The following is a 15,116-nucleotide window of genomic DNA, read 5'->3' as shown; positions in this document are numbered from 1 at the left end:
CAGCCGCGGTAAACAAGCTGCCAGGCTGCCCCATGTGACGCAATGCTCAAGTCACCGATAAATCTCAGAAGAGCTGTCCGAATTTTGCAGGAAAAAAGGACATCGTAAACTCCTTCGCTACACTAAGACAATTACGAGCCACGAACAATGTGTTTTATGAGTTACTTAAGGTGTTTTGAAAACTCAGAATTCATATGTAGCAACATAATGAGTCCTAAATACAGTTATATCTAGTGCTGTATTTATTACTAAATACAGCACTAGAGCCACAGCAGTCATTTCGAGGGAGTGCAGTTGAAGCTCTTATGATTTGATTCAGGTTGAAAAGTAAACCCGGATATTAGGGTGAAGGGAAAAAGTGTTGGAACAGATTTTTTATTGATCAGAATTTGCCTTGGAGGATGTCTGAACCGTTTTATCAATTTTATACATAGTTGCAATAATTGTGTTCTCCTACCTCTGAAACTGCTGCTGAGAAAATAAGCTGGCAAGATATATGGTACATTTCTGTTTCATGTGTTCTTTAAGAGACCATCTTCTTGGATATAAACATTCCCTTATATGTTGTTTGATGATGATGTCATACCAGAAATCTTGATTTAGACAGTTTTCCAAAACACATTGTTTATCTAAAATCTGTGTCCGGTGTAATCGTTTTTTACAGCATTATTTTTCCAACATCAAAATCTGAAAACTTTCCAGTGGAAATAAACTATATTTTTATCGAGGGGAATTCTATTCAGCTGGTAAAATCAAATCAAATTATATTAAATGAAGAGATTCATCTCAAAATGAGGTCCAACTGTAGTTGAAATGCCTTGTATTTTACAGATGAAAACAAACAGGTCAATTAGTTTCCAGTTGATCTGTCTTCCGCCGTATTGGCGCTGGTTGTATTGCTGTTCTCATTCCCTCCCACCAACAATACGGTTTTTGTTGCCTTATTTATCTCGTCTTTAGTGCTGAAACATTGTCCAAGAGCTGTGCTAGTTTCAACCAATTCAAATCCATGTCTTCCAATACAAAGAACTTCAAAAGTACATTTTTATGGACCTTTGTTTATAGAAAAACAGTGTTTGAGTTTAAAATAGGCATGACAGGATTTCTCAATTCCAATGAACACCTACACTTCAATTTTAATGGAGTGTGGATATTTACTATTTTAGGTAAAAGAGAGCACAAATAATGAGAATAAGATGCCAGGTTACTTTTACATCGATTTTTATGAACCTGCACAAGTGTATGCATCAAAAAACAAGAAACTTGTCATCCATAATGTACAGGATTCTCAGGCCTTGCCACCCTAAGATTATTTAGCTATGGTGTGATGACTGGCCAAAAAAAATTGTGCACACAGGAAATATTGTCTTAAGCACATCAGGAAATAGAGCCCCATAAAAAAACACACTTATAATGAACATGCATTTTACCTCAGTCAGATATTTTGGTTGTTTTATCCTGACAAGGAACTTATGTGAGTTAATATATGTCTGTTGCCTTTTGCTTTCTCAGTTGGACTTCATTCCAGCCGGGAACGAAGTAAACAAAAACATTTGGGATGATTGAATATACATATCAGTTATTTCTGTTCTGTTCAAAGTTCATGTCCTATCAGCAGTTTTGATTAATGCATTGGATTTTTATTGACTTATTGATTTACTTATTTATTGATTGAAATTGGGTTTCTAAACTGTTTTAAAAGTAAGCAACTGCATTGTTATTTATATTGTCTGTGTTCACATTTTTCAAAGCAGTTGTAATTGCCATGTGAATCCATTCACTAAAATCATCTAATCTTCATCAATCAATAGCTTTGTGTTTTCATCTTTCATTAAGAAACCACAATGCCATTTCCCACTACACAATTGAACTGATTATTGTACAGGTTAAAACCTTTTTAGGTACACCAATGTGAAAGAGACTAGTCCTTATATACAACATACTTTCCGGCTGCATCCATCTTGGCAAGACGTTCAAATAAACATAAGCCTTAATATCAGATAGTATTTAATTGTGTGTGTTTACACTTAATCTACATTAACCCAAGAAGCACAGAACTAAGTAACGGCCAGTGGGTCTGCCATTTCAAGACGACAAACAAACATGTTGTTTTTGTCTGATGTTAACAAACTTCAAGCCAAACTGGGCATTCCCAAAACACCACATCGCACTCATCATAATAACAACACATAAATACACACATATACCCAACGCAACACGCTAAGTACACAAGCGCAGAGCATCCAGGCTTGCACGGGAGCTCTTGGGAATGCAATCCCAGCACCAGGGACGGGCCTTATATCCACAAACAAACCCAGCCTCAGATGTTTACATATGGTACCCAGTGCGCCCCAGAGTCTCGTGGGAACAGGGGAAGTGGAGGAGTGATTGAAACTGTCGATGACAAACACACACCGATGTGAGGGGGATGAGTCAGGAGACAGCCAAGGGGTTAAGTGGGTAAGATGTATGATAAGGAAGTTTGTCAGGGATCTTTGTGGTGCTTTTGGTAGGGAAAGAACGCTGAAGGGAGGGAGGAGGCGTAGGAAGAAGCACAGCAGGAGGTTTGCTTCTTCATGGTAATCTTTGTTTTATGGTAATTCCGGAGGCTTGAAAAGGTTTCTTTATGAATCCCATTTTGTCTTTTGAAAAAGGGGCTTCGTTGATTATGTATTCTGTTATTTTTGTATTTGGTCTCATGCTGTGATGTATATATATACATATAATTGAGTTAAATATATGGATGTTTAAGTAGGTGTAACGTTAACTACTATGGATTCAACCCGTATATGCAAACGAGTATCGTAGACCAAACAATATGTCATTTATAATATTCATCATAGCAACATCTTAATTAGGAATGAGTAGACATATCGTGAAAGTATGAATTGAGATTTGTGTTGCTCCCTAGCGGTAAACGATCCCATTGCTTTCATTGCTTACTGATCGATGGAGGACTTGTTATTTTTTGTATATATTTTTTTTAGTTTATAGCACCTCTGATAAAGATAATGATAACTCTTAAAACAAACAAAGAAAATATATTCTGATAATTGGTGACTCAGCCATGTGTGTGTCAGGCCACAACAGTAATAATAAGGCAACAGAAAAAATGCTCAGTATCTTCAGAAAAGACTCCGGGAATATATCGCTTAAAAGGCCAATGCTACGCAACCCGCCTTGGATAATTAAAAAGGAGAAATGCGACGACAGTAATCATGTGCACCATGTTTAGAAGATAAAGGTAATCACATCATATGAACAGGAGGCCTGTCATTCTAAAAATATGCAGTCGGTCGCATTTCATTGGTTGTGTGACAAATGTTGCTTTCTTGCCTTTGCATAATGTCCCAAGTGCTTAAATAGAGCTACAAAACGGTGGTGAATTATTAAACTTTCAACGGTTTGTTTAGACAGGATTAAAAATATATTCAGGTTGATATCCTTCCACCATAAGGCTGCATATGGAATCCATAAATTAGCTATGAAGTACATCTGCTCTGGGGGATGCCTGCACCGCTGAACTTGGACTATACCGACACGCTTATTTCAGGGAGGAATGATTGACAGTCTTTACGTCCCGTTTGAAACAGTATTTACATCCTCTCCCCTGCCTCCAGGTGAGACGTTGGCAGCTCCGGGCAGATGGAGAGCTGCAGGCCCCCAGCAGGTGATGTTCACAGCCCAGAGATAAGCCTTAACTAGCCTGCAACCCCACAGTCCACACAGACACACAGAGTTCCACACAGACACACCCTTATAGATGTATGTGCATATACATATATATATATTCAAATATATATGTAGACACATATATACGTCCAGACAAACAGAAGCACTTATGGAACTGTGTGCCTACACACAGACATAGTGTGTGTACACGCAGACGACGATTTTTAATTAACAATGTACTCAAATCACGCACAAACATGTAAATGTGTTTTCTTGAGTTTGTCTCTGTGACTTGGGAGTCCCATTTGCTAATCCTGGTCTCTATGGCGATAATGATCATCCTCTTCCTCCTCCAGCCCCCCCCCCTCCCCTATAGCCACCTATCACCTCAGACCCTTTTCCATTTTTCTCACAAAATATCTAATAATAGCATATCTGATGGGAAGAGTAGGTGGCCCAGCAGTGCCATCTCAATTCTCATCAGCCATCAGCCTACACACACACACACGCACGCACACTTACGCACATGCACACGCACACACAGACAAATACAATGTTTAAGCAACCCCAACTGATAGCTCAGACACTGGCCTGCCTTCTGCCGCTCAGAGCCCCATCTCTGATCAAACCCTGTCTGCTACACCTCCCCCACTACCACCCGCTGCCCCAAACCCCACTAAACACCACACCCACCACTACCTCCATCTCCTTAACACCACCCACCATGAGCTCCATCACCTCTCCTAAACACCACCCACCATGACCTCCATCTCCTCCCCTTAACATAACCCACCAATACCTCCATCACCTCTCCCTTCCACCACCCACCATGACCTCCATCTCCTCCCCTTAACATAACCCACCAACACCTCCATCACCTCTCCCTTCCACCACCCACCATGACCTCCATCTCCTCCCCTTAACATAACCCACCAATACCTCCATCACCTCTCCCTTCCACCACCCATCACTACCTCTATCGTCTTTCCCTAACAGCAACCACCACTGCCTCCCTCACCTCCCAATTACACCACCCACCACCACTTCAATCACGTCTCCCTAACACCACCCACTACCTCTGTCATCCTCCCCCGCCCCCTGACCATCTCATCTCATCTGGCTGATGGATCCCTGCATGCAAGACACACACACACACACACACACACACACACACACACACACACACACACACACACACACACACACACACACACACACACACACACACACAGAAACGCACACACACACATACACACACACAGATTGTAGATCTCACATCTAAGACTGTGTTAGCAGGCAGATTTACATTTCATCAGCGATGGCGAAGGCAATTTTAATAACCATTCCAGGGGATTCTGATTGGACAAGGTCCTGTGGTGAGAAGACGGAAGGAAAAAAAGCCAGAGACCCAGAGAGATATGGAGAGGGGGAGTAAGGCGAAAATCAGAGATAGGGAGAGTTGTGTGACAGAGACAGATAGGGAGTGGGAGAGAGAGAGACATGGGTGGAGGGAATTAGATAGAGAGAGTGAGAGAGAGTGAGAGTAGGAGGTAGAGAGAGAGATAGACAAACCATGTTGAGTTGTTTTGCAGGACATTGCCCTCATCTAATTTGCTGAATTGCTATCTATCATTGTCCATCTGGATTACAACATAATGCAGGCTGGTGTACTGGCTGTTCAGATGGGTTCTATCCCCAATGTCTGCGGCCGTGAGTGAGGTGCCTAACCCTGGTCCTTATCGAATCGCTATCTGAATATGAATCCCCTGTATCACTACATCCTAGAAGCATCATCTCAAACTAGACTCCAACATTAACCTTCTTCATCTAGATTACGACACTAATCTATCATTCTCCGACTGATTACAACATAAACACAGTAAGCAGTAAATTTACATGACATAATCCTTCTCATTCTCATCAAAAACCATTATCCCTCTGGGTAAGGATTACAACCTTATTGTATCACTAGGTTAGGATTATCATATCATTAGTGTAGGTTACATCACTTCCATATCACAAGTCTAGATTAAACCATTTTCCATGTCTGCTCTGCATATAACTAAACTATGTGTTTAGGTTTCGCAGTGGGATTATTATGGTTGTTTGCAAATGAAATCATTTTGGTCCACAGCAAGGCTTGGATAAATGGGTCTTTGATACAGAACATTTGCCTGATCATTCTTGCAGATTTTCTTTTGCTTTCTTTCGATGAATAAATCAAACGTGGAGAAAATAAGTCAACTTAACAGCAGCAGCTGTGCTGTGGCAGTGTGTGATCAGAATCGGTGTCGAGCAAAGTACCCATATACGAGTTAGCCTGTGGGGTCTGGTATGGTATTGGTATGGAGGGATGGACTGGCCTATAGATCAGACTTCACAGGCTTTATTGAGGCTGAGGGCCAGGGGTATATCGGCCCATAGCTTTCACCTGCCTATTAGAGTGGGACATTTCAGCCGGGAAGCTTTTACGCCTGTGCGGGTGTGTGTGTGTGTGTGTGTGTGTGTGTGTGTGTGTGTGTGTCTGTGTGTGTGTGTGTGTCTGTGTGTGTGTGTCTGTGTGTGTGTGTGTGTGTGTGTGTGTGTCTGTGTGTGTGTGTGTGTGTGTGTGTGTGTGTGTGTGTGTGTGTGTGTGTGTGTGTGTTGTGTGTGTGTGTGCATTCGTACGTTTGTGTATATGTACGTGTACACCACACAAAGACGAATACACACCACACGCACGATGGAAAGCTGGATGTGGCAGCCCTTATCGCTATACCACAAAGTGGAAAGATTAGATTACTCACTTCCCTAAACCTCTAACATGGTTACCATGGCAATACCAGCGCGGCTACCGGGGGCAGCGGGTTCCCCCTCTGATTGAAGGCAGGGGAGAGGCACGCGATTGGTTGTTTGGAAGCAGGGAGTCACCTTTTCCCCCTTTCCTCTGATTTTACGTTACTATTATTTAATATTATATTGTAAACTGTTTTATTCTATTAATTTCTATCTTTTTTTGGGGTATATTCTGGTTAGATCTTCACCATTCTATTCCATTCAATATTCATCAGAAGGGATTTAGATCATGGGTTCAAACAGTTTGAAGGTCAGCCTCAACTACAGCCCAGTAAGTATATCGGTTCAGTGTTAAAAATATCAGAGGAAGCTGTGAAATATTCTCCTCAAATAATCTGTTCAGAAACAGCAAAGCCACTGCGACAGTCTCTCTTAGACGGCTTGAATGTTCTTTGCGGTGTATTGAACGATGGAGATCAATTTAAATTGAATTCATAATTGCTCGGTAGTGGAGTACAGCGGTTAATTCAAATTAATGAAGTTCCTCAGAATCTATACGGCGCTAGCTTTTAAATGATTATTCCATTAATTAACCTAATCAGCCAATAGTAATTCAATTTAGTCAAGGGCATTGTTTATCCCCCGTGTTATTCAGCACTCACCTGCGAAAAATGAGAGCACGGCACTAGAGAAAGTGTTGAAGAGCAAGTGGACTCGCACACTGTGAGAGTGAGTAGGAAATACACTCATGCGGGATAGGCACTGACGGCACAATGAATGTCATCGTTAGCACATGATGACTAAAAAGAAGAATCTAAAATCAGGAGCAGCGATGAGGATAACCGGGATTTGCTACAAAAGGATAGGATTCACCTGCATGAGTGTGCTGACCGAGTCTCAAGGTGAATACGGAGAGAATAGTGTAGAGAGAGGGAGGGAGGGACAGAGAGAGAGAGAGAGTGAGCAAGAGAGTGAGCAAGAGAGAGAGAGAGAGAGAGAGAGAGAGAGAGAGAGAGAGAGCGAGAGAGAGCGAGAGAGAGCGAGAGAGAGCGAGAGAGAATTCTGCAGAGAGAAAGAGACCGAGAGAGAGAGAGCGAGAGAGAGTGAGTGAGCAAAAGAGTTAGCAAGAGAGAGAGAGAAAGAGAGAGTGAGGGAGTGAGAGAGTGAAAGAGAGCGACAGAGGGAGAGAGAGTGAGCGAGAGAGAGTAAGTTAGAGAGAGTGAGAGAGAGCGAGAGAGAGCGAGAGAGAGAGAGAGATCCATCAGTCGTTGTAATCAGACGGTAGAACCCCACAGCTCTCTTTCCCCACTACTGGGTACGTCTAAAGGGCAGCACTTGTAATGAAGTCGTTTTTTTTCCTCTTCCTCCTCGCCAACAGAGTGAGGTGGGCTTTAATCTAAGTTACAGACTGTTTTCCGACCTTGACAGAATGTCTTATGTCTGGAGACGACTTATACCTTTGAAATGAAGGCTGCCGAGTTAAGGTTCCACTTCGGTACACAATGCTTGTTTTTCGGTTTGGAGGGACAGCGAGGGAGTTTTGATGTTTGCTGTCGCACAACGTGTTTGTGGCTCTGTGCTTGTGGTGACTGCACTTTTTTCAGTGGATTCTGATGTCGAGACACAACAACATGCAGGGTATACAGGGGGTCCGGATAGTGTATTGGCTCCGGGGTTTCGACCCCCTGCCAGAAAGTACTGAGTACTCCACCTCTAGGCGTCCTTGAGCAACACCCCCTAGGCTGCCCTGCCTGCTCCATTTCCACTGTATGTCGAGTAGAAATCAAACCAAATATTATCAAATAGAATTTGCTGATGACGTTGTACGCCGAGTTCCATTGAAATCACGGTAAGAATAAATGCGGTTTCCAAGGCTCTTGTCCTTGTTGCCATTGAATGTTTCTAATTCAATTTCGCAAGTGGACAATTGGATTTGAAGAACGTCTAATTCTGTCCATATGACTGAAGGGGATGCCCTGGGAGGAACTACATCCTCAGATGACCTGCGTCTGTGCTCAACGGTAATAAAAAGACCAGGTACAACAACTGGAACACATGTGCACCGGACCTTGCAAGGGAAAGCACAGAGAAGGCTTGGAGCGAAGGTACAAACAAAAAAAAATGCACACACAGACTGTGGCTGGCCTCTATGTAGGCTGGAGTGCCCTAGGTGTGTGGATTTATTATTGGTCATTAAAAGACGGTTGATTTTTACTGGAAGCGCTCTCCAATGCTATTTCCACAACGGCTCTGCCTCACCCACTTTTTATAGTCACCATCTTTAACCTCCTTCCCGCTCGTAAAAATCCTGCTCCCTCCTTCTTACAATCCTCCTCCATCCCTCCCTACTCCTCCCTCCTTCCAAACTCTATTCCACCTGTATAGCCTCATTTGCCACAACGTCCAGTCCTACCTTTGAATAGTTTCCCCCTTTCCTCTCCTCTCCTTTTTTTCCGTAATCATTTCCTCTCCTCTCTGTTCCATTTTTCCGCTGTTCAACTTATCTCAACTTCCCTGCGGAAAGCGCGTATTCTCCCGCTCGCTAACAGCTCATCTGTCTGACGGATGGCACCGGAGAACAAATCTGACAACGTTGTTCCAGAAAGTTCTCCGGCCCTTTTTCCTCATTTAACCCGGTCACCCCCCCGACACTCAAAGGAGGCCTATTCCTATTTCTGTCTTCCTTTTCATCATCCTTCATCGAGACATCCTTTGGTCGGCCCCCTTTTCCTTCCACAACATTTACGTTGAGTCGTTAAGCAGCCGTCGGTGATCCATAGTGAGTCACAGAGGAGGGCATGGGAACAAACCGAAGCACAATGCAATCAATAGTGTACAGCAACAAATGTCTATTTAAGTCCTTCTGAAATGCCTTTCTGGGGTTTTTGGCCAGCGGTGGGTTCATTCTCTGTTGTTCTGTGACTACAGACTCGACAACAACAGATGACACGCCATGGCCTTCGGGATGAATCACAGTGCATCACAGGCACACACATGCGTCACCGTAATAATAATACACCGATTCTACGCCAAGGCGAAAGGTGTGCTGTGAGCGTGTGGGGAGCAGATATGCAGATATGGGTGTTGTTTTGTTCCCACCCTCCCCCTTATCGTTGTCCTTGTTTCCCTGCACTCTCACTGTCTGTCCCGCGCTCTCTCCCCCCAGTCTCCACCTCTCTCTCTCTTTCTCTCTCTCTCTCTCTCTCTCTCTCTCTCTCTCTCTCTCCCTCTCTCTCTTCATCACTGCGTCCTCCATTATCGCTCGCCTTCTGTTTCCTCTGTTATCTGTTTGTCTCCTGTCCTCCGGCCATTTCTTTTTCCCTCTCCGCTTCCCTCCTTCTCTCTCTCCGGTTGACCTAGCGACCCATTTCATTTCCTGCTCATCCCACCCACCCCCTCCCTCTCTCGCTCCATCCCATCCTGCGTCCATCTCTCCCCTGATCCGTCCCTCCGTCCTCTCTCTCTCTCTCCCTCCTCTGTTTCTCCCTCTCTCCCTCCCTCCTTTGTTCATCTCTGTCTCCCTCCCTCCTTTCCTTCCTCCCTCCCTCGTTCCACTTTTTCTCCCTCCCTCCCTCCCTCGTTCCCCCCTCCCCCCCTCCCTACCTCCCGCTGTCTGTCCATCCGTCTCCCGCCCTTTCTCTATTCTGCCGCCTGTAATCACGCCGCCAGATCTTTGCTGAGACGTTCCGTGGGGCTCGTTGCGCATGGCGACTCCTCGCCACGCCGCATGGGGAAGCACACGAACACACACACACACACACACACACACACACACACACACACACACACACACACACACTGCATGAGGTCACATGCATGTAACATACGAATTGCATGGCTTCAATGTATAATGGGTTCTATTTATGGTCATCAGAGGGCGTTTGTTATCAGTTTACCCACAGCCCACTTAATGTGTTTGTGTGTGCTGCTGGTGGCTGTCTGTGCTTGCTTGCATGGCTAATGTGCATCTGTGAATGAGTGTGTGTGTGTGTGTGTGTGTGTGTGTGTGTGTGTGTGTGTGTGTGTGTGTGTGTGTGTGTGTGTGTGCACTTTGGACAAGCATCCCATTTAGCTGTCACTGCCCTACCCCCCCTCCAAACCCCCACCACCACCAACCACCCCCACACACACAGCTCTGACCAGGCTGAGGACGATAGATGGATGCAGTTTAGCAATACTGGAAGAGCACTGCTATGTTCCCACCAGTGAGAGTGGGCAGAGTGGGCAGTCAGAGCCCGCCGCAGCAACCAGGCAGGCAGACACCTCTCTGGTAGCATTTTAACTGGTGTGACTGGTGCGTGCATGCATGTGTGTGTGTGTGTGTTGGCTGTGTTCCGCTCTCGGGCAAATTGTGCGTGTTTGATGTGTTTGTCTTCCAGTTTGGAGATGCAACACTCATTAATGCCATGGGAAAGTTAATGTTCTCTCATCTTATTCAGACAACAAAAGTGATACTTGCGCACACTGACAGTCACAGACACACACACAAACACACACGGTGAAAGTCACACACCGACGCATGCCCTTTTAGCTCAGCACTATTCCAGAGAAAGTCTTCCCACTTTATTCCTGATCACGACTAAACAAAAACTGTCTGTTCTCTTCACACAGCTGAAGTGATAATATACTTAAACACTGTTGTATTGACACATCTGAACCCATAAACACTCTTCTTATTACACATCTGAAAACATAATATACTTAAACTTAGACTTTTACGTACACACCTGAACCCATTATAGGCAAAAACATTGTTGTTTTCACACATGTGAACTGTTATATATAGCAGTATGCAACAGTGAACCTGTAATTGTGTGCATTATTTGTTGATGTGAGCCATGTGTAACAATTGAGATGAATCATTTACCTCTCAAGGAAGAACGTGAGATACATAGAGATAAAGAAAGATGGTTTGTACCATTCCTCGATAGGTAGAAAGCCGGATTGACAGACAGTGAGTGATGGCTAGATAGACAGATGGATAGATGGAAAAATAGATGGATGGATGGATCATGATGTAATAACATGGCAGAGCAGCCGAGGTAGAAAGAGGAAGAGGAGAAGTCGGAAGAGGGGCGGGGGATGAGAATGGAAAGGCAAAAAAATCTGTCTTACCTTCATCTCCTGATCCCGAGCCAGCATCTGTGAAGGAGGGGAAACAGTTATTAAAATGTATTCAACATATATTTACCAGTTAACATTAATATTGACATTCATGAATCATTACGAACAAGTTATTCAACATGTGTTAAACAAATTGATAAATATTATCATGTAAATAATGTAAATGATAAATGTTGAACATAAATCCCACATTTATCAAATATGTATTTTAGATAAATTAAACTGTTATTAAGCATGTCTTGCAGCTATAAACATGTAATACATAATTATCAAGGGTTATAAAACATACATGCATATTTTATTGTTTTCAGAATATTTGAACTAGTTGTTAACAACACACTTATGCAATCAGTGGTGTTCTGAATCTGTGCCCTTTGTCTCATTTGTGGTGTTTACTCGCCACTATGCATACAAATTGTTGTCTTTCATTTGCATGTGTTTGTGAAACATGCCGCCTGCTACATGACTCAATTATGAGTGGGCGTGTCCGACCTAGATAACTGATTTGCCACCCATACGATACTGATTTTAGGATGCATCTCGACAGCCGATATTATCTGCAAATAAACATATGCATGTTTATCATATATAGCCTATGTTTATATTTATTTTACTTTAAGCAGAAAATTAAAACAAGATATAATAAAGCACTGTCTGTAAATAAAATGTAATCCCTGCATTAACAAAATAACATTTTTCAATATTATATGACCTCAAATAAATCTGTTTGAATAAAATAAACAATTAATAGAGATAAACAAGTAAATACAAGTTAATAACATGAACAAAAAAAGAGAAAAAAAAAAGAAAAATAATACAACAATGGCATTCTGTCCAGTCAGTGTCCAATGCAGTTCCAGGCCTCTGGCCCACTGCAGCTAAATCACACATCTTACTTCTTACTCCTATAAAATAGCAGGCCTGGTCAGTGCGCATGTGCCAAGCAACCTGCAGCTCACACAAACACACAGCATGTGCAAATGCACACATACACCGGACGGACGCACGCACATACACATGGCATACACACTCTTGCGCGCTGACGAAGACGTTTCAAGACTAAATACCGGTTTATAGTACTCCGTAAAGTGCATACAGAGACACAGAGAGCCCTCTCCGTAGCCGAAGAGCCAGTCGGAGACCCTCTCCGTAGCACACGTGCGCATACAATATTTTTTAACTATCCGTCGACGCAACGGAGGCGGCAAGGGCTGTGATTGGTTCAACAAAATCATTTACTGAATCCCTTCTCCGGTTTGACTTTACACCTTATTTACTTTGTACATTGTTTACTTTGCACATGAAGGACCAATGAAACACCAAATAAGATTTGCAAAGCTTTGGAAGTTTATTTACGAAACTATTTACATGGTTTGTAGTCAACATATAAGATCGATCAGGCGGCAAATTGCATTGCATATCTGACATCCCGACGGAGAACTTCGAATGCTCGAGGGGTCTCCGTTAGCCTGGCTAACGCCAGACCTCATCTCAATCTACATTGAGATGAGGTCTGGGAACCACATATTCATTTTCTCGTATTTGGGGCGTGGTTTACGATTGCCCGGAGCCGTTTATTGGGCGCTACGAATGTCTATCATATGAGTCTGTACGTAGCTCACAGCCAATCAAAGCCTGTTGGTAGCAGGGCAAAGACATCCTTCTTGGTAATGAAAGAGTTTAACACCGAAAGTTGCTCATTTTTCAAAATAAACTTGTGTTCTAAACTACTTAGAACACTATCTAAGGCTGCATCGAAAGGTAACGCGTCTGCTGCCATTTTGGATCCGTAAACTACAGGGGCCTCTACGAATTCCCTTTTTTGCATAGGAAATTTCCTTTCCTATGGAGATGACCCGGCTAGTACGAACCGGTTCTCGATCCCCACCCCTACACCGCACACACATGCACACACGCGGGCACACACGCACGCATTGAAAGACAACGGCAAGATCAATCCAGCATCCCCTAATGTCTTGCGATATTGATATCCCCCTCCTCCCCCCTCCCGTCTGTTTGAACGACGTCTCCATTGTCAAACTCTTCCAGGTAAGACGTTGGGATATGTAGAAATTGCGATAAAAGAGGTGAAGAGACAATTTCTCACGTCGACAAGCAATGGCAGGTTGTTTATTTTGTCACATAAAAACAGTGAAATTCAAACATTGCGCCGACCGGCATATCAACACACAAGTCACGTGATCTTAAAGACACAGCGTCCCTATAATACAGAACGAAAACATTTCAATAACACAGTATGGTGAATTATTTCCATAGAGTCCACCACAAGACTACACTTTGTTGCTCAAATGTAATATTACTCTCCTCCTTGAGCCTCCCGAAATGTCTTACACTTTGTTGCTCAAATGTAATATTACTCAGCTCCTTGAGCCTCCTGAAATGTCTTGCGATATTGATATCCCCCCTCCCCCCTGCGGACTGTTTTAGTTGTTTTATTTTTCTTATGTTTATGTCAATGCACTTTTCATCCCTGAATAACAGTAAAAGCTAATGAATGATTGATTTGCATGCATAGTATACTACACTTTCCATTGACCAATTACTCCTGTTACCCATGAATTAACTCATTTTATAATGTAATCAAATGCTCACACACTGGCTGCTTTCAGACACACGTGTAAGTCCTGATATTCTCATGTTATACTCTTGATGGGCCGTATATATGGTCAACATATCCTGACATTTGTACCCTGAAAATTTACTGAATAATACTACCCCTGAGATGGTATTTTCTCCTTAGGAAATATTAATTACCTTATATGTGAATGAGGAGCAGAAAGTCGGTATTTCTCACACCACTTCAGTGGGCGTGTTGATGACGCTTCTGCATGTCATTGAGTGGCCCCCTAAATGATAATCAGCCTGTTGCCTTTTGTTTGCTGAATGGTTGAAAAATATTTTAATGCTGGCACTGCTTTTAAGAGTCATTTGTGGCGAACGCTGAAAGATCTTAAAGAAGGTCTTATCATAACCCTAAAAGTAGACATCATACAATAAATTAAAATAAATGAGTTCACAGCTGCACGTGTATAGAAAAAGGTTTTTTTATTATTATTACTGACAAGAGTCAGCTGAACATTATAGGGTCCCATCCTTCCACTCCCTGTTTTCTCAGTTAAACACAGAAATAAACTTAATTTGTCCAAGGGTTATATGTCATATGTGAAATTAAGCAAGAAAATACTCTCTCTTGCTCCGGTAACGCAGTCGTTCTTCGTTGTTTCTTCAATTTGTCTCTAACTCACGCTCCAATCTTTCATTAATCGATGCTTTGGATTTTGGGGATGCAACGGAATATATGATGCATCATTTTAGCAACATTTAGGATGATCACGATGAGTTCTGCCCGTTCTGCCTCCCTTTTGTCCATGGTCAAATCAAAACAAACTACAGTGACAGTGGCCACACTTACCGCCTCTTGCGAACTTAGACCCTACGTCATATCCCACCCCTTGCAAGCCCACAACCCTAAATCCCCCCCGTTGATCAACTGATGTCTAAGCGACATTGATGTCCCCATATAA

General features: G+C 43.0%; 1 protein-coding gene across 1 annotated transcript in view; it reads right to left on the bottom strand.

The window, feature by feature from the left end:
* The window catches only part of tmeff2a (transmembrane protein with EGF-like and two follistatin-like domains 2a), a 110,975-nt gene that overhangs the window by 27,006 nt on the left and 68,853 nt on the right, over window positions 1-15,116 (bottom strand). Inside the window, exon 4 of the mRNA XM_079731353.1 lies at window positions 11,563-11,589. Coding sequence (XP_079587479.1) covers window positions 11,563-11,589 — 27 coding nt within the window. The remainder of the gene's footprint in view (window positions 1-11,562; window positions 11,590-15,116) is intronic.

The sequence above is a fragment of the Pollachius pollachius genome (assembly GCF_949987615.1).
Source record: "Pollachius pollachius genome assembly, chromosome: 3".
Classification (NCBI taxonomy): Eukaryota; Metazoa; Chordata; class Actinopteri; order Gadiformes; family Gadidae; genus Pollachius; species Pollachius pollachius.
This window is presented reverse-complemented; position numbering and strand designations above follow the sequence as displayed.